The sequence below is a fragment of the Primulina eburnea genome, chromosome 10 (assembly GCF_022965805.1).
Source record: "Primulina eburnea isolate SZY01 chromosome 10, ASM2296580v1, whole genome shotgun sequence".
Lineage (NCBI taxonomy): Eukaryota > Viridiplantae > Streptophyta > Magnoliopsida > Lamiales > Gesneriaceae > Primulina > Primulina eburnea.
The window spans coordinates 470,257-490,717 of NC_133110.1; the positions used below are offsets into that span (position 1 = coordinate 470,257).

Genomic DNA, 20,461 nt, shown 5'->3' on the forward strand with positions numbered 1-20,461 from the left:
TCCAGAACCTACCCACACACCATGGATTCTAGTACATAAGCGTAGATATAATTTTTTTAAAAAAAACTTGAATCATATAACTTTTAGCAAGTGACCAAGAGTAAATTTTCCAAGAAAAATATTGCATCCACGTCAAACCTACAGCCCAAAAAATATTTAAACATATAATTTGATTAACTAACACATATATGTTTGTGATTCTATAATTTTATTATTAATGATGGAGAGAAGCAACAATTGTGGTTATAATTAATTACTTGTTTTACACATATATAATTTTGGTGGTTATTTTAACCAAATTATAATGGATCATGTGCTTGTTTAAAAATCTCTACTGCTTTATATGATTTTAGAATTGAGTTCAAAATTTACTTAATTTAGTGTTATATTTAGAAACACGTCCATAAACTTAATAATTTTATATTTTGATAATTATTCTCCTAAAAAAATATGAAATATTCCCTTTTAAGATAACAGTGATATAAGCGCCAGGGGACGCGCGTGGCCTGACGAGCATAAAATTTTGAATAAGAGAAACCCAAATGGAATAGAGCTGCTGAAAAGGCGCAGTAGCCACTCGCCGGTGATTTCTGGCATACACTCCGCACGTGCAATAATTACCACACGTGCACGAGCAACTGCGTATACTTTATTCTCAGCCATCATAGATTTTTGTTATTCGAGGTAATAATCATTAATCATAAGCTTTTTTTCTGATTTATATCCTGATTTGGGACTGCCTTGTTAATATAATTCTACTTTCTTTGGAGTTTCAAGAATGACCCACGTCGATTTTGCGTTCATTTTTTAAGCCCGTTTATGGGTTCTTTAAATTTCGACTTTGTATGTGTACAATTGATATTCAATGGAATTCTCTTACATGGTCTCAAAGGTATGATTTTTTTTTGGTGCAACATTTTCTTATTCTGCAGCTTTAAGAATGTACTGTTTCTTGATTGCCTTTATTTTAGTTTCGTTATCTTGTGTAATTAATTCAGCTGATTTTGTTTTGTTTGTTAGTTGTTTAGAATCAATATAGTAGATCATAGTTTTCTTTCAAGTAGCTAGAGTGTCTGAGGAATCTATTGAATTAGGTAACTTGCGATAATTAGCTGTGTAAAATTATTAGTTATTAATATGTTTAAAATTTCAAACCTGTCCGTACTTGTCTCTATCATATGCTCTTCCCAATGTCATTCAGTGTTTTTTTGTTGGTCATTGGAGATCAGTGAGTTAGATTTCCAACAAATCGCAGTTCACTGCTAGGAGAAGCAAAGTTCATGAACTTGAGAATCACTTCTGTACTGTTGGTACTCGGTAGTCAAGATTAAGTTCTTTCAGTTGTGAAAATGTCCCATAAAGACTTGGCACAACCGAGAGACCGTGAAGCCATATTTAGATAGAAACGATCTACACAGGATACGGTTAAAACAGTTTTTTGGTCTGGGAAGATTTGTCACCATGTTGCTACTGTATAATAGATTTCGCCTACAATTTTAAGTCGCGTTTCTTCTGAAGTATGGGAAACAAAGTTATAGGTTTAATGCTTACAGCTCTATTAAAAGGTATATCATGAGCTAGAAGATGAAAGTATGAAATATTATCAGCTATTTGTAGAGACTCTTTAGGTTATTTACACTCAAGTGCCTCAGGTCACGAGACATGGAACCTCTAGGACTTGAGGAAGCTTTCCTTTGTGCAAGTTAAAGAGGTGACCGAAGATACGGAGCTTGCTTCATTTCACTGTGAGGTTTCTGTTATTTATGCACAAGTTGATGATGGAAGCAAAACCAGCTTTATCTATTCAGAGATCAGGCGGAAAACAAATAAGTAACTTCGGATTTTCAGGGGCTGTAACTTCTTTTCCTAATATTCTGAATCATCAAAAAGAATCATATCCCAAAATTTCTAATTCCCAGCATGTATCTCTTGAGAAGGACCTGATGCAACGTCCTCCAACTGTTGTTTCACCATTTTCTTCTAACAACGGCACTGTTGGGCATATCTATTCCTCATCTTCAGGATTCTCTACCGATCTTCAGTTTTCATCTGACCAAAGACAAGAAAACCACCGGAGACAATCTCCATTCATTTCTCAATCAACAAGTTGTGGGAAATCAGTTGTATTGCCTCATCCTGGTGATCCCGGCGTTCTGCAATCCACCGCATCAAGTCATTTCAACCATCAAAGTGACTCACGGTGTCCCCATTTTCTTGATTATCCAGTGAGTACCACAATGCAAAGTAATCACCTAGACGATAATAATGGAGACCCCATTGTCTACCAGTCCGAGGATCTCGGAAAAATAAATGAATGGAAATATTGGGCTGATCAGATTATAGTTGATAACGATGAGTTGGCTTCTGATTGGAATGGGCTTCTTGGCGGTACAAGTTTTGCAGATCCAGAACCAAAGTTTGAGGTCAGTTCTCTCTGCATGAGTTTTTCTGGCACTTGTTTAACTTTAGTGTGTTTGACAGTCCACAAGTTGCTCAATGCTGCAGACAAATAAATCCGAACAGATCCCAGCTACACCCAAAGAAACTTGCGCCACCCCTGGTCAATGTTCCTCGGGAAATGCTGGTCCCACAAAACAGAGAATGCGTTGGACTCCAGAACTTCACGAGATCTTTGTTGAAGCTGTTAACAAACTTGGAGGCGGTGAAAGTAGTTATTCTCGTCTTACTGAAGTTCTTAAATTGGTACAAAATAATTGGCCTTCTACAGTTCTACTCTTTTAGCCATTCTATTTTTCATTCACAGGAGCTACTCCGAAGGGCGTACTAAAGCTAATGAAAGTTGAAGGCTTGACCATTTATCATGTAAAAAGCCACCTACAGGTATGTATTTATTGTAGTGAGATATATTGTTGAAACCGGCATTGGTAGCATTTCACACTCGGATTGATATGGAATGTTCTTGAACTATAGAAATACCGAACAGCCAGGCATAGACCAGAGATAGCAGAAGGTTTGCCTCAAGTTCTACCTTCTTTGTCTGTGCTATAAAATACTATATTCGTCAACAGCTAACGAGGGACCAATTCGTTCCTTTGCAGAGTCTTCGGAGAAGAAACTTACTTCCATTGAAGAGCTGTCATCCCTGGACTTGAAAACGTGAGTATTGCTATGTTACTGCAATAGGAAATATTTTTCTTGGGGTATATTTTGTTTTGTTCCCACCTGTTGTGTTCATCACAAAATTGTTCCCAATGTTTCCATTTGTTGGGACATGTCTGTACTTATCAGAACCATGCAAATCTTGAAAATCGGGTGCTTGATATACTCATAAGCTCTGGATAAAGCCAATTTCCACTCCGCATGTTTATTTGCTGATTTTTATGCATCTGTGCTCTTGAAAAAGGGGTATTGGGATTTCTGAAGCATTGAGGTTGCAGATGGAGGTCCAAAAACGGCTTCATGAACAACTTGAGGTATGACTTTGTGCTTTGCAAAAACGATGCTAATAGGAGTGCCTCTCAGTTTGTCGCTCAGCATGTATGACATGCTATGGAACTTTGAATAAATTAACACGAGCCTTTGATGATGAAGACAGTGATTAATACGCCTACCATGTTGGTGGACACGGCTAATTGTAAAAGTCTGTAAAGCAAATCGTCTTTCACTTGCTGTGAGCTAGATCCTGTATATTCTAATAACATAGGGTAAACTGAGTAACGTCTCTTCCATATGTTTATTCATCAATGTCATTACTGGGGTTAACATACTCAAGAAGCTGATAAAATAACTTGTAATTAATCTTTTATATTCTTGATTGGTAACCTAAAAAATTGATGTTTTACTTTAGAAGGAATTGAATTGTGCCATCTCTGGTAAACATGAGGCGACATTCTGGTCTTCCCTTCGAAGACTGACACTGATTTTTCTTTCTGCAGATTCAGAGAAATTTACAGCTTCAAATAGAAGAACAAGGGCGATGCCTGCAGATGATGTTTGAGAAGCAGTGCAAGTCCAGTTTAGACTTGCTAAAGGGTGGTTCATCAACCAGAGACACCGATAACAGCAAACCAGGAGGTGGCTCGATTAGCTTGTCCACAGAAGAGCAAGAAACTGTGCAACCATTAGTAGAGCAACAGATTCCAAAAGCCAAAGTTACGAGGAGATGCGATTCTCCAATATCAGAAAGCGCAAAAGCTCCTCATGATCTATAAACTCACTGATCCCCAGTTTCCCAGTAAGATTCCAGTGGTTTTCTTGTTCCTTCTACCAGACACAGACTCTTAAAACGCATTGGCTTCTTTACAGTTCGTTCATAGACAAGGTCAGAATCGCTGAGAGTTAGCTTTGTAAGAATTCTTTTAACCGCTAATGATTGCACACTATTGGTATTGGCTGTGTGAATATGTTTTAAAACAATTGGTTTTCTGACATTGGAAAATTTAGACAGTTTGTGTTGCTCTATTTTTATTCTTCTTATAAAAATACATTTGTTATTACATGTTATACATATTTATTGAATGATCTCTTTATTGTCACTAAATATACCATTTGAAAAGGGCTCCAGCTATATACTAAATGAACTTAAGTATATGTTTTACATAAAATCTTGTTTCAAATATATCTTACTCAGATTATCTAGCATTTAGTAGTTATATAATAAGACGCCGGAGATAAATAACTAAATTTATTATTTAAATTGATTTTATGAACTAGCTTCAACCTTCATATCCAAAACAACAAAAAATAATATATTTAATTTAATTTTTTAGTTACGGGTTAACAATTAAAAACATAAAAACATCGAGAGTTTTACTTCTTTGACTCAATCACCAGCACGGATACCCTCGGACCGAGAGTGTGTTTGGCTCACTCTCGATAGTCCAGACAGATAATGGGCCATGTTTGGAAAAACTAGGAGGTCAGATTCATGGCCCAGCACAACGTAAAATCGCCTCATACTGGTCTGAAGCTCCTAGGAGGCCATCCGGAGGTCATTCCAGCCGACCTCCAAAATCCACAATCTCGTCGAATCAGAAGAGGTGGCCGACCTCCCAGCAAGACCCGAGCCGACCTCCAAGATGGGGTTATCGCGCCGATTGGTAATATTTTGGCCGACCTCCCGAGCCGAGCTTTCAAGAGACCAAGATGATAGGCGGACTCTTGCATATGAGAGCTCTTACATAGACATTAACGGATAGCCCACATAAATCAATTCCAATAAGGTAAGGTCCATCAAGATCTAGCCAAATCTTGCACAATATCTAACCAAATATTGCACAAGATTTTGAGAATCTAAATCTATCAAATCAAGACTCTATCTTTCTCCTATAAATATCAAGTTTCATTCGCTCTAACTTGAACGTCAGAGTTGCTAAGTCGGAACAACCTTCCAGTCCCCATCTAATATTCTTGTTTGTACTTCCAGATTTCGAAGGTCCGATCCGAACTCCCCAAATAAAAATCCGCCTTCCAACTACCGTCCCGAATTTCACTAACATCAATAATGTTGACTCTTTTGTATATCTTTAGATATTATTCATCCAATATTAGTACAAAGTCATATATGTCGTAAAAGTAATGTGACCCCACAAAACATGAAGTGGATCGTTGTGTTCATTGAGCAAGACTAAAAGAACATGGAAGTCCAGACAAGTGGATGGTGTAAAGTTGAAACTTTATTTAGAAGCCGATGCCACGTAATATATAATATCAAATTTGAATATTTCCCCGCAATTTTTTTTGGTTTGCGCCGAAGAAATGCTTATGATGCGATATTTTCTCCATCTCAGGTTGAAGTTTCAAGGGCATTAAAAAGAAAAGATCTGCAAACTTTTGAATCCCAAAATGACCTCAACTGATGATTATTTTGAAAGGCTTGGAAATTTTGACCAAAGAAGGATCGCCCGTCCTGGAATGACGAATTCCTGAAATATTTTCATGGTTTTGGCAATGTGATCGAATGTTATTTCTGGAATGCCATAGGTTTTGGTCATGCATGTCACCTTTAAGATAAAACGTGGGGCAGTACCGACGCTCCTACATCCTCAACGGCAAGACTTTGAAGGTAAACCGGTTGAAACGAATTCAAAAAGAGGCAACCGCAGCAAATTCCGATCCTGGCCGTAAACATGCAAATTATTCACGCTGCAGCATAGATGGAAAAATCGTCCAGATGTAGGTCATATCTATGATTCAGGCCACTCTAATTTAACTCCAAGCTACCAAAGCATACTGCATTATCCTCCTCGGATGAACTATATGGTACCAGCAGGTGTTCTGGAGCTCCATTTTCCTGGACTTCGCCCCGCCTTATATCAAGCTTACAACAGATCGAATGGGAAGTTATACCGATGCTGCCAATAATTTCCCCTGCGTAGTAGTTGCTAACTTCCCGCAAAATAATGCCGGCTATGGAAACTTCCAATGGCGCTTACTGATTATTCAGATCAAGATTTCAATTACTATGATATCGTTATTGATATCGTTAATGTCAAAATTCATCGATAACTTCAAAAACCAACACCATAAGGCATATCTCTCCAGGAAAACAACTAATAGCATAAATGGATAGCCGAATGAATCAATTATACACGACAAGGAAACTAAAATAAAGTCAATCAAGACACAATATATTCTTCAAGCTGCCGACTAAGAAAAATCTGCACCAAAAAAAAATCACGTCTTTCCGATCATGCCTAAGAGAATTCCATTGAATGGCAGGTACATATCCAAATTAGAAAATTTTAAAAACCCAATGCTACTAAATCAAACGGGCTTAAAAAATGAATGACGAAAGTGAAATGGGTCATTTCCTTAAACTCCAATTCCAGCAAATACAAATTATATTAAAAGGACTTCCCTGTCCTATGATGGCTGAGCACACAGTATAAGCAATCCGTACACGTGTGCTGATACACGTATGTGCAAGGTATTTTGTACCTCTTCAACTGTTCTGTTCCATTTGGTTTTTTCTTCAATTTTATCCTAGGACAATGATACGTAATCCGATTCTTATATAATTAATTTCTAATATAGAAAGTCCCACTGGTTTCTTATTTTGATATTTATATGAAATTTGCAACGAGGCACCTTCGAAATTTGGCTCTTCTCCATCGCCGGAAGGACATTTAGCACAAATTTTTTCTACAAAAGAACTTAAATCTTAAGAAAATAGATGTAAACTTTTAACAAATAAACAGTAAAGGATGTCTCCACCAACTTAACTGGTATTAGCCATGATCCAGTTAGAGATGGTTTCACACGAATTTAGAAAAGGAACTGTTACAATACTACCAACGATCAGAGAATAATATTATCTTTCTGCCATTCATTGCTCAAATGTAACATGATATCTAAGTTACAACCGAAGAGAACAATCGTCAGTCAGCGCAATGTAACTTCAAAAGTTGCAGCTACTACCTTCAAAGCTAATCGCATGGTTATGCTATTCATTGATTTGCAACAAAGGGCAAGCTCGTAATGGCACCCCAATAATAGCATGTGGTCATCTTCTCGAAGATCTAGACCCTAAGACACAAAACAGGTGGTTAGGAATTATTAATGCCAATAACAAAAGTAAAAAGATATTCCAACAATTACAAACAAAACTCGGAGTACATAATTTGCAAGATAGCATACGTGGTCGTGTGTAGGTTCAGCTCCAACATGGGTAAAAAGAAGATCATCCCCTCAAATTAGAAAAAAATGAATTTTTCTTCATTTTTTTTTCTAAAATTGCGAGTAGCACTCTTTCTCTCCCCAAGTTCCTAGATCTACCCCCAATTGTGTGACAAGTCGAGTTAACCCTGGATAGGTGAGCAATAATAGGTCTTGAAGAGGAAACGTGTACCATCTTGCAGTTTCACGAAACTAAAGCTTTTCACACCACAAGGAAAACAAATTAAGATGGTAACAAGCATGGTATCCAACACATGCATGGACAATCATTTTACATACGCAAATCTGCTTTATATAACTAAATAAATAAGTTTCCCTGAAATGTAGTACTTACTACTTGAGCGTTTTATGTTGCGGCAAAACTTGCTGCCGCATTGACAATGAAATGCCTTTATAGGATGGTCATGGTCATCAAAATCAATACCATAATCCTGCAAACAGCCAATACACTTCTTAGTTAACTAATTACTGAATACACTAATTAATGTTTACTTCATGAATGTGCAACTACCGTATTCAAATACATCCTTAATGTGATGTATCAAGCAACCAAACATTATGGTCTGAAGCAGGCAATTAAGTAGACCATAAACCCTACTTCCCCACGAGCATTAAAATTGTGCCTTTTACGCGAGTGTAATTGAGTATAATACCCTAAGGCACCCTTTAGTGCAAAAGACAAGACTCCTCATTGTTAAAAGTTAAAGAAGCATATGCAATCATTCACTTATAACATTATCATGAAAAATAAATAGCATTTTCAAGACATGCCTCTATGAAACTGAAAATTTTAAATATAAAGCAAGACCACATAATGAAAATGTAATTACCCAAGTAAGTTCTTCCATTGCTTTCACTTTTCTTGTGGTAAAGAATGCAAGCTACATTGAGAGAAGAGATCCAGTTCAACTTCATTAGAAGACTTGACTTTAACCAACATAGATAGTGGGACAAGGTGTAGAAAAAAAAGTGATCACATACGTGATAATAGTGGTGATCAGGAGTCTCCACTTCCACAGGTATCTCAACCATGTTCGAGTCATAACATCTAAAGGCAAGAGGGAAATTAAAGATCATCTGCCATTGATATCAGAACCTGAATCTTTGAAATGAAAACTCTAACTGAAGCTTTCCTGTTAACTGGGACAGGGGAAGGGAAAGAGACGCAAGGACACGCTATTTGTGACGCAACTTGCATGATACAGGTTGAAATAATCGAATCCAATGGTCATCAAAATAACAAAATAATAATTGTAGTATACGAGCAACTTCTTACAAACTAATATTAAGATGCTGCACTGTCGAACCAAATCTAGACGCTACTACAATCACTTGGAAAAATATTAAAGAGAGATGAACCGATTGAAAGTTTTTTTAAAAAAAGAAACTGTCATCAAATGCATACTTCTTAATAAATGAACTTACCTGTGATTGATAAACCTTGCAACATTTCCATAGTAAGTAGCATCCAAACAAAGAGCTTCTTCGTCTTTGAGTACTTCTTCTGCACCCCAATCAGCATCAAGAAGAACAGGGTATGAATGTTTCTCCCCTTTAGGACTACGTGAAACACGATCAAAGAGCTCTGCATTCGTTAAAACTTCTCCAACATACTCACAAACAAATGCACCTTTTGGTAGGTCCTCCAGTGTACGTAGACCCCACCCCTTAACTTCAGATATCATAAACACCTAGGGAAACATGACATGGAAAACACCAAAAAAACTAATGAGCCCCATGAAAAATTTTCAATAGACTGGAGCTAGGATGAGAGAGAACACACTACCTGTAATTTGCGACTTATTCCTCTCTGTACCACTCGATTTCCACACAGTATATTGCAGCCACATTTCCACCAACATTCTTTGATGAACTTCCTCACTAGATGCCCTTTGCAAGGTTCAACGACATCTTCACTTTTTGATCTTTCAAGAACGCATTCCTTACAGAAAAACTGGCAGTGCTTCTTCGGATCACGATTCATGGAAATACACTCATTAAGAAAGTCCTCTTTAACAAGGCCATCGGAAGTGTATGCAAATTCACCTCCAGTTTCATGTGCACAGGCACAGGGAGTGGATAACAACAGACAATCCCCAGAACAAGTACCACAACAGTTGTTATCTCCCATACGTGCTAGAGAGAAATTCAGATATGCATTTTGAAAAACTGCATTTTGGGGTATGTAAAAGAAAGATGGAGGACGCTCATCATTGACTTCATTCACCGTTGTGATTAAAACTTTTTCGAGTCCCTTGGCGATATCCAAAACCTCAAGTGAGCTGACAGTGCTTAAAGCCACTAGCGGCTGATGGGCAACCTCCAAGCTCAAATCATTCATTTCTTCAGTACAGCTCACTTTGTTTGATTCACAGTCATCAAGACTTGCCATCTTCTTTAGGGTTGTTACATCATCCATGCTAGTGCAAGTTGGAGGAAGTGGCAATGTATTGGGAAGAGGCACCCCAGAATCAAACTGAGCAACTGATCGACTAACAGAACTAAAACCCAAGCATCCAGCACCTAGGCCATCTGCTGCAGAAGATTAATACAGTAGACAATAGTAGGAGTTAAAGCCATGATTCCTGTACCCTCTAGTAGATTTGGATCCTAATTTCTGAAATTACCATCAATTTTTTTTTTCCAAAAATTCATAAAGTTTGACTAGAGATCTTTGTATGATATGAGACATTTATCCACCACCAATGCTGTAATAGATTAAGATCAATTAGACAATTATATTTACGCTTTCCGCAAGCCAAATTACAGAGTTGAGAGACTGACTAGAGAATATTTCACTTTTCCAAAAGACAAGGAAGCACTCATCAGTTATGAAGGGCACTAACCGGGGATCTTTGCAGGTGCTCCACTGTTTCTCAGTTCATTTGCAGCAGCATTCCCATCAGCGACGTCTATTCTTTGAGCAGTATGGGATACTGAATGTTCAGGGTGGTCATATGCAATGGTGCCATTCATACTCAAAGCACCTCCTTCATTCAATATATCTGTGAAACATGAACCATGATCCTAAGAATGAATAGTAGAATACAAAATCATGTAATGATTAAGTAATAAAATAGCTGTGCATGATTAAGAAATAAAATAGCTGTGCATGAGAGAACATTAAATGGATCCTGAAAGAGTCGTGTGTATGCTTGATGACATGATTATTACAAATATAATGCTATCTTGTAAATCCAATCTGGAATCTGAATGGCATAAACCAAAAGCAAAACAAGAAGTATATTCCTCAAAATTCAACAGGTGAAACTGAAAAATAAAATGTATAAAGCAAATGGTCAGATACACCCAAAAAAACTACTTACTAACTCCATTTCATCGAGTACAACTACAAGCAATTAATATACACTAATGGCAACAGCAAGTGAGTCAAGACCTAAGATATAAACAAGAAGCACCCACAAAAATCTGGGAATCAAAAGAAACGAGTTCTCAGTTCATCGTCTAAGGGAGACCTGCTAAATGGACAAAATGTTACTTATACACAGATAAGTGTTGGTTTGTCAAATCGAGAATATTAACGACAATTCAATTTCAATCAACAAAAGATAAAAAAATTTGGATGCACATACTGTGAACAACCAGAAGAGGAAAGGTATACCTGGATGGACCTTGGCCACAGGAAACCCTGGACATGGAGTGTCATCAGAGATTGGCTCATCTTTAGGCTTAATCAGAGTATGATTGGCATTGCTCTTTTGTGTAGGCAAGGATGATAAAACAATGCCACACTTATTATTTTGGTCTTTTAGGCATCCAGCATCAGATGAACTTCCAGAAACTGAAATCTTCCCCCCAGATTGCGAAGAGACAGATCCCTTTCCTCTGTCTCTCAGCCTCATTGGATGAGAAGGTGATCTCCTTTCTGTTCCCAACGGGGTATTTTGCTGAACTCTGCCTATGTCACCGACCTGGCAGGGATCATATTTCTCATTGACAATCAAGGCAGAAGTATGTTGCTCTTGTTTATTGGAACCAAGTGATTGACATGTGTCAACTGGATCCACTGTACCGTGTGAACCGTTTGCCTTTGGAAAATGGTCTTGATGTAGTTCATCTGGTTCTTCTTTTGGCTTGACAAGTGGAGCTTTGGGTACATTAATATTAGAAGTACTTGAGGAGGAAGTTTGACCATCTCGATTTCTATGTCGCAGTCTTTTTAAAGGCCGTTCAGGTTCTTCAGAAGCCTGAATTTCTTCCTCCAAGCAATCCTCTTTCTGTTCGAGAAGTACACCAGCATAACAACATATTGAGTAAAATAAGAATGAATAAAGATATTAGCTATAAAAATACAACCACCAATGAGTTGATTTATATTGCATGACAATAATTAAAGATTGAGTTACTCACTTCACCATTCACAATCTTCTTCGGATGCTCTGCGGCCTGACAAATGGCACAGATCAAATTATCAAATCATCAGCACTAACAAACCTTTTTTCTGTACATATAAAACATACAATCACAATTAAATTAACTAAAATCGAAAAGCTAGCTCTGAGAACTGATAAGCAGACTAATTATCGAATCAATCACATACTTCGCTATTCAAGATCTTCCTAGAGCACTCTGCAGCCTGAGAGATCAGAAAAACCAATGTCACCGCAGTTCGACCAAAAATAGAAAGATCGACAGCGGTAAAATTTTAACTAAACAAGAATAATACGAATACAAAAAGAAAAAAAAAAGAGAGAGAAGAGAGAAGAAAAATGAAAGAAAAAAAGGATTTTCAGAGTTGTAATTGGACCTTGTGCGACAATCCTTGTTTCTAGTTCTTTTAAATAGTGAAGCAAATTGTTGATAAAACTCTAAAATGCCATTTATATGGCACAACATATTTTGGAAAAACGAGTTCTCACTTTGAAATTATAGAAAACCCAAAAACCCAATCTGGGAAGCAGCATCCGTTGATGAATGTGAAGTCCACTATTTGCGGTACTCAGCCACGTAAGGATACGAAATAAAGAAACATAAAATGTACTATTGCATTAGGATTTAGGTGTCTCAAGAAGTGATAGAAATTAGGGGAATACACAGTATTCTGTCTGAAGCATTTACCTCTACTTCATCTCTCTCAAAAATAGCATCAGCAAGGGCTCGATAATTTTCCTCTTCAATAAGCGTCCAATTTTTATCAAACAACTTTAGCAAACTTTTCAATACTGGCTTTACCTTATCCTCTGAGATCCCAATACTTTTCATAGCACGAAAGGCATTTGCAACCTTTTCTTTTGTCTCTTTGCTCATTTCAACAGATTTTATAACTCAGAAACTGATTCTTTACTTCCCCTGTAATCCATCATTTGTTATCAAACTGAGATAGTTGGAAAACGAAAAACTATAAAAGTATTACAACCGCATCTTAATCAAAATATAAGCTTTTCAACAACTGATTAAGAAAATAAAATTGCAAGTTGATGGGAGGAGAACTCCAGCGCAGCAGATCACAAAATATTTCAACTTTTCTTACGAAATTGCAATCACAACCAATAATAAATAGCAAATTTTCGCACTTGATGTGTGCATTCATGTTAAGTTATAATTTGAAGTGTAATTTCATATAAAAAATGTTTATATAAATTGTAATTATGTTGCTGTAATTTTTGGTTCAGCTTTTATTTTGTTATGATATGTTATACAAATTTTAAATATTAAAATAAACTCTTGTTCTACCCTGTTCCCTGTATTCACGCTATGCTTCCTCCCTCCCTCCAACTCGAGTACTCTGTCCAAGATCCGAGGTAGCTCCTTTTGTTCAACCACAAGGATCATGCTAAAAGGGGATAGGGTCCGTCAGCTGGCGCACAAATCCTAATAACTCGTGGACTTATCGGTATCGCGAAGTTGACGAGAGATGTGTTTTCGAAATTTTGGGGAAAAAACAATTCAAAATATCAAAGAAACATAGTTATTCATATAGGGTAATTTAGCAATAATACATAAAAACACAACGAGTGACAAAGTGGCTAACTTTTTTGTGCTCTTGCTCATGATAGTAACGTTAGGCTAAGTGTTGGCATTGAACAAACAACTTACTTGCAAAAGACAAATCTCGATTAACAACTAATCTAAGAACAACAATTTTTCCCACGGCAGGAAACATAACAACATTATTTTACCTTCAGTTGTGATTATCACCTTTCCACATTCAAATTCAAGAGAATCCTTAAACATATGCTTCTTCGCATAAAACTGAAAGCAGGTTTTAGGAATCTACAAAAAACATGCTCACAGAAAGATAAACACAGATCATACAAATGTGCCTCACAAAATTTGCTTCTTGACGTGTGTACATGCGTATTCTCAAAGTTAAATTATTTTACTTTTTTTTAAAAAAAAAGGAGAAAATGGTCAGTAAGCTTTTTCCTACAGACAATGGCGGAAACGAAGTTGAACAAAAACAACACTTTCCTCCACCAAAAGAAAGATAACAAACACGACAATGATAAAATGTAGAAAAAGAACATAAAAAATTAAAACCCGAAAAATTAGGAAACAAAATACAAAAGTTAGGACAGCAAACAAAATTATCCGATATTTACTCCCGTAAATTCAACAAGTGAATCCCTCTCCAACAGCGCAGATTGCGCCAGGCGAAGGTACAGAAAAAGGGAAAAAGCAGCGAAAGCCGATTTCGTTATCGGACATACAATGCATGGGGGAAACGGAAGTTCTTACCAGGCAGGCAGCTACTGGCGATCTACAGCGGAAATAGGGCAAGCAAGTTCTAACGGGTGAATGTCACTCTGCCCACGGAGAATCCAAATAGAATATAACTGTGGTGCACTCCACGCGCCTAACTCGCGTTGGCGAACGATAAAAAAAAATTTGTATAGGAAATAAAATAAATACCACAACATGTAATTAATACTCGTACGTATCATTTAAATTGTCTTGCTGTAAGTTAATAATTAATATGGAGTTTTATTAATTTTCAAAATTAATTTGGTTTATATTATAAATTATAAATAATATTATTATATAATTATGATGTTCTTAGTTATTATATGAAGTTGTGACAACAACTGATTTTTACAAAATCATCCTTTTTATTTATATAACTAATACTTTTCATATAATTTATCTAATTTTTTAAAAAATATTCGGAAAAATATATATTATATCTACAAATCACATATTTAATATAATTAAATTATTTTTATCCAAATAATAATTTAAAAAACTGTAACATTATTTATAAATCAATTTGCTTTATTAATGATCATGATATATATACGTAATAGTCTTTATTTTATATGTAAGTTGCTGTTGACTAATATTATGGAGATAATCATATGCTTATTATTTGATTTTAGACAAAAAATTGTGTGAGACGGTCTCACGAATCATATTTTGTGAGACAGATATCTTATTTGGGTTATCTATGAAAAAATATTATTTTTTATGTTTAAAGTATTATTTTTTATTGTAAATATCGGTATAGTTGACCCGACTCACAGACAAAAATTCGTGAGACAGTCTCACAAAAGACGTACTATTTTGTTGTTGAAGGAGCGGATAATTATTCATGTTTAGTGATATTAATATTATTAAAAATGTTAGTAACATAAACTTTTGGATATAATAAAATCGTGCTTTTCTCAAATCAATTCTCAAAACCAACATGGGCTAAAGTTTTTTTTTTTTTTTTTTGGAACTATGAACATACTCTTGAAATAGGTTGGCAGAGCGCTATTTTTCGAAGTGTTCAAAAAATCCACCCGTCCACCTTCTTCGCCACCTTTTCAAATCCTTTTCAACTGTGATTATGCATAAACGGAAGAGCGATACCGAGCTTCATCATTTATTTCCTAAAACATTGCTCCAAAGTCAAAATTCCTAAACGAAAGGGGAGAGCAGAAGCAATGTCGGATCCTCGGAAAGCCGCGGGGTCTTTGAATCCGTTGCTTTTTAATTTCCGGAAGCTTGGTCTTGAGCTCAAATGCCCTCTCTGGTAAATCTCCATTTTTTAGGTTGTGAGTATCGTTTTGTGTATATATCTAGCCTCTAGGTTAGTGGAACAATTTCTCAGGTTCCCATGATTTTTCCCCATGAGTTTTCAGTTTGAATTTGCTGAGGAAGCCGACGTTGCTTCCATGCAATCATATTTTTTGCAAGTAAGTTCTAGCTTCCCTCTTTTTTATTTAACTATTCCTTGAATGCTGAAAGATTCTATTCTCAAATTTTTTCCCCGGATTTTGTAGTGTTTGTATCCCGAAGTCTAGCCAGTTCACTGCTGACTGTCCCTCATGCCAGCAACAATTCACGGATCAAGGTACCAGATTTTTCAACAGTTTGTTTTGCAGATATTTTATCCAGGATTTCAGTATAAAGTCTACATTTTGGGGAGTTAACAATTCGTTTGCCTGGTGTTTAATTGCATACTACTTATTATTGTTTCTGATTCCTTGTGGGTTATTCATTGGAAAAAATGGATGTGTTTTGCAGAAATAAGGCCAGCTCCTTACGTGGATAATATTGTTGCCATTTATAAGAATTTGGATGTTGCTTTCAGCTCTACCTTGTTGCCAATGTTTTCTGCCGGTAAAGATGACTCTTGACTGTAAACTGGTGGGTCACATTGCTCAAACTACTGTATGTAAATTACTGATTTGTTATCATTGCAGATGTGAGAACTCCGATTTTAATATCAAGTTCTGCAGGCCAATTGAGGAAGGAACTCAGTGAAATTGCTCCAAAAAATAAGCACTCTGGTACTTCGTTGGAAGATGAGCTAGATTTGATGAAAAAAATTGAAACATGTGGAGTGTCAAAGGATGGTAATTGTGGGAAATTTGATAGGAAATTTGAATGTAGACTGTCACCGAAATCAGATCAGAAATCTCCATTGCATCGATGTACAATGGAGAAAAATGTGGCAAATTTTCGCTCTGTATCTGAAGAATCAGAAATGAATCATGCCCCAGAATTAACTCCAGGAAGCTCACCCTCTGATGGTGGTAACAAATATAAGGAAGATTGCAACACCGATCCAGGCAGTGGAAATGGGGTTAGTTCAATTCTTAATTTTTCACACGAGTTTCTGAAAAGTATATTGCCTCTAGAACTCAATGAGTTAAATCTAGTTGCCAATGGAGGCATGATCTTGCTTGTTATCAAACTTTTGGTGATGCATTTGTTTACAGTTCTCTGGAAGAATCTTCACTGCTGTTATCATTTATGAATGAAACCACTTCATACTTAATCTTGGCCTATAAAATATAATCTACTTATTAAGAATCTCTTTTCTGTAAAATATTCATTAGTTAAAATCCCCAGTTTACAGAAAAATCTGCAGCCAAGAGTTGTGCCAAAGATTCTCTGGTTACACTTTCTGGTGAAGTGGATAATAAAACTGATCCAATGGACACATTTCATAAAAAGGAAATTAAGAGACAAAAGAAGCTATATTATGGTTCGTCTGATGAAGTTACTCGGAGTCGTGAGTATAACAAAGATTACACTGTACTTGATGTTGCATCATACATGGATGGAAGCACTTGCGCGTTTTGCCATTCTTCTGAGATAACAGATGTAAGTTTCATTTCAATATGGATAGTAAGTTTGGACCTAGATCTTGCCACTTTTCTCTTTGTAAGATTACTGCTTATGTCATTGTCATACATTTTGTGATAAGATGTAAATATGCTAGCGTAATATTCATATGTTAACGGGTGTTGCAGGGTAGTGGACCTATGCAACACTGTGCAGATGGAAAGGAAGTTGCAAGAGGTGAAACTATTTTTTCTAAGGTTATCGCTGTCCACCGTAAATGCGTAGAATGGTAAGTGTGATTTTGGCATGCACCAGAGCCTTAATTTCTGGCAAATCTTTGTTCTTGGAACCAAACCTCGATTTCTATAAGAATAACAAAAGATAATCTGAAGTTTTGTTCTCCAAATATGCTAGCATTGAAAAATATTCTTCTAATATGACATTATACGTCTCCTTTATTCTTAACTGTTGTTTGAATGGATAAATGTCTGTCAAATTGAGAAATATTCTGTTGTTCAGGTCCCCTAAAGTCTATTATGTTGGAGAATCTATTAAAAATTTGGAATCTGAATTGGAGAGAGCTGCTAAGCTCAAGTGCAGCAGCTGTGGTGTAAAGGGAGCTGCACTTGGGTGCTTTGCAAAATCGTGTTGTAGGAGTTATCATGTTCCATGTGCAGTCGAAATACCAGATTGCAGATGGAATTGTGTGAGTATCCCATGCCATCCTTACTCTTTCTTTCTTCTTTTGTTTCTTCTACGAATTTATTATATTCGCTCATTTTGACCCGTTATCCTATAATATTATGGATGTGTAGGATGAGTTTTTAATGTTATGCCCAGCTCACAAATCTATGAAATTTCCGAGTGAAAAGTCCAACTCTAGAAAGCGTGAACGTGGAGAAAACCAGTCCTTGTCCACTCAAAGGTATGGATATTTCAACTGTCATCGTTTGTTGATTTAATTACTGTTCATTATTTGATACAAGTATAGGACTCAAATACAAACCACCATGCATGTAAATCTCTGTTGCCATTTGTTATTTATATACCTGAAATTTCACCTTCAACCTCTAGATTTTCTATGACTAAAAAATAGTTACCGAGTTCAAGTCAGGAGGTTTTAGCCAGATGCGTAAAACTTTTGGCTAATATTTGTACTGAATACTGTTTAAAAGAAGGAATCCGCTGGACATTTAGATGGGTGACTGGTCCATTTGTTCTTTCTTAAATTGAAATTGAAAATGCGTTGTAGTTTCTTTGAGGGTTGAAGTACTAAAATAATGGTGATTGATAGATCATTTCTTCTTTTGAACAGATCCATTGAACAATCCTTTTGGTCACTTTCTCCTAATGGACCTCAACAATGGGTTCTTTGTGGATCTGCTCTGTCCTCTGAAGAGAAGGTTAGTTTCTGCAAAACTTTGTATCGTACTTTTCGGTTACAAACTTAAGTAAAGGTTTCAGGCCTAACCATTCGGATCCTATTTCATTTTGTTGGTTTGATCGTATTCTCACTGAATAACATACTGTACAAAAAATGTTCAAAGTAGCTAATATCTTATATTGATTGTTGGCTTTAAGCATATGATGATCAAGTTTGCCTCGATTTTTGGCGCTGAAGTTTCCAAGTCCTGGAATTCAAATGTTACCCATATGATCGTGGCCACAAACGAAAAGGGGGCATGCAGCAGAACTTTTAAAGTTCTCATGGCTATTTTGAACGGAAGATGGGTCCTTAATATTGATTGTGAGGATGATACATATTCTACTTAACGGGCTTACAATCTTGTTTGAATCATACTAGTAAATGTCATACATCTTTATTTTAGGGGTTAAATCATGCATGGAAGCAAAATATCCTGTGGATGAAGAAAATTATGAAGTTGAGCTGGACAATCGTGGTGTTCTTGATGGCCCACGAACTGGAAGACTGAGAACATTAAATAATGTAAGTCCTTCTAATGCGAGGAGAGTAGTTCATTCGTTACACTTACTTTTCAGTTTTTTAAGTCATGAGTAAGAGAAGTGAGCCAACACTCACTGTTATATTATACAGAAGCTTATAAGTCAATCCATGCTTTGACGTAGAGCTGTGGTTGAAACATGTAACATTCTCCTCATTGTTATTAACCCAAGGGGTTTGTATATTTTCTTAGATAACTAAATATATCTGGTGATGTGAATCAGGAGATTCCATCGTTATTTCTAAATCTGTGATGATAAAAATGAGACTCTGGACTTTGGCCAGTAGCCACCGCCTAATGAGCTATGACTCTGGGTCAGTACACTTAATTTTGGGTGTCAAGATTTGTAAAACCAGCTACCAACTACTTCCATGTATTTTTTTCAAGTATCTTAGAAGCTTGGATTATAGTTAAGATGTAATCTTGAGTGTCAATGTGGCATTACGGATTGATATTATCATATTTTTCGTTGTGCAGGCTCCAAAGCTTTTTGATGGTTTACGGTTCTATTTTCTAGGGGATTTTGTTCCCGCGTACAAGAGCGGTCTTTTAGCCTTAGTTATAGATGGTGGAGGAACCGTTATAGGGAGCTTGGAGCATATAGCAGCACAAAGAGACAGTCCTGAGATAGTTTCTAGATGTCTTGTTGTGTATAATGCTCAAGCAGAAGCGGATACCAGAACGGCAGAAGCCGGCGATTTAGTCAAAGACAAGGATGCTCGTGCCATTCCACACACATGGATCTTGGAATCCATTGCTGCACACAGATTGTTGTCTTAAGATTCTATTAAGAAGTTTTAGCTTTTGTTCTTCCTCTAAAATGTCAATTTATGATGATGGCTTATTCAAAGTAAGCTGGCATCATGAACATGAATATAATTTATTGCAGTATCGTATTGTATTTAAATCATATTTAACAATTTTAGTCCAACGAAGATCTATTTATATAAATTTCCATGACATAATTTGAGACTATTCAAACGTAAAATAGAAAAAATATATTCTTAAAAAATTAATCTACTAAAGTATAGTGAATAAGGATTTCAAAATACAAATATAGACGGTTGTGTATAAATAGAGAGACAGAGAGAGTTTGTGCATTTAATAATAAATAATTAAGAGAAAAAATAAAAATCTAACAAAAATATTAATCGCTAAACTTCCATTTTTTTATTTTAACACAACATATTGGTATTTAAAACCTTAAAAATGCCAATAAATTAGTTATTTATGTTATCTTCAATCATAAAATTTGGTTGTGTAAATTAACCAAAGTAGATTGGATTTTTAGCTTTTGTGGGGAATAATTCGTTACAATAAAATTTTATACTCAAAACCTAATA

The 20,461-nt window shown here is 36.1% G+C and overlaps 3 protein-coding genes across 6 annotated transcripts; 2 read left to right on the forward strand and 1 right to left on the reverse strand.

The window, feature by feature from the left end:
* The first annotated feature begins 489 nt into the window (after positions 1-489).
* Positions 490-4,454, forward strand: LOC140804021 (protein PHOSPHATE STARVATION RESPONSE 1-like). Its single transcript, XM_073159875.1, has 8 exons — positions 490-684; positions 1,653-2,423; positions 2,506-2,668; positions 2,765-2,841; positions 2,932-2,971; positions 3,060-3,117; positions 3,365-3,434; positions 3,897-4,454. Exons 2-8 carry the CDS (start codon positions 1,764-1,766, stop codon positions 4,170-4,172), a joined length of 1,344 nt encoding a protein of 447 aa, XP_073015976.1. The 5' UTR covers positions 490-684; positions 1,653-1,763; the 3' UTR covers positions 4,173-4,454.
* Positions 4,455-7,138: 2,684 nt separating this feature from the next.
* Positions 7,139-14,465, reverse strand: LOC140804022 (probable inactive histone-lysine N-methyltransferase SUVR2). 4 transcript variants are annotated; one of them, XM_073159877.1, is made up of 13 exons: positions 14,338-14,408; positions 13,779-13,872; positions 12,718-12,948; positions 12,200-12,235; positions 12,010-12,045; positions 11,261-11,876; positions 10,485-10,643; positions 9,425-10,173; positions 9,064-9,329; positions 8,620-8,686; positions 8,469-8,519; positions 7,973-8,069; positions 7,139-7,488 (listed from the first exon to the last, which is right to left on the reverse strand). In XM_073159877.1, exons 3-13 carry the CDS (start codon positions 12,904-12,906, stop codon positions 7,466-7,468), a joined length of 2,289 nt encoding a protein of 762 aa, XP_073015978.1. In that variant the 5' UTR covers positions 12,907-12,948; positions 13,779-13,872; positions 14,338-14,408; the 3' UTR covers positions 7,139-7,465. The 4 variants fall into 4 exon arrangements, with proteins under 4 accessions (XP_073015978.1, XP_073015980.1, XP_073015979.1 ...); XM_073159879.1 differs by lacking the exon at positions 13,779-13,872 and having other exon boundaries at positions 9,425-10,161; positions 14,338-14,465; XM_073159878.1 differs by lacking the exon at positions 13,779-13,872 and having other exon boundaries at positions 9,425-10,170; positions 14,338-14,465.
* A 917-nt stretch (positions 14,466-15,382) lies between these two features.
* LOC140803553 (BRCA1-associated RING domain protein 1-like) lies at positions 15,383-20,045 on the forward strand. The gene is made up of 13 exons (XM_073159464.1): positions 15,383-15,613; positions 15,723-15,776; positions 15,864-15,934; positions 16,108-16,203; positions 16,287-16,669; positions 16,939-17,193; positions 17,343-17,443; positions 17,674-17,860; positions 17,970-18,079; positions 18,470-18,557; positions 18,736-18,901; positions 18,984-19,102; positions 19,596-20,045. Exons 1-13 carry the CDS (start codon positions 15,525-15,527, stop codon positions 19,896-19,898), a joined length of 2,022 nt encoding a protein of 673 aa, XP_073015565.1. The 5' UTR covers positions 15,383-15,524; the 3' UTR covers positions 19,899-20,045.
* The last annotated feature ends 416 nt before the right edge of the window (positions 20,046-20,461 follow it).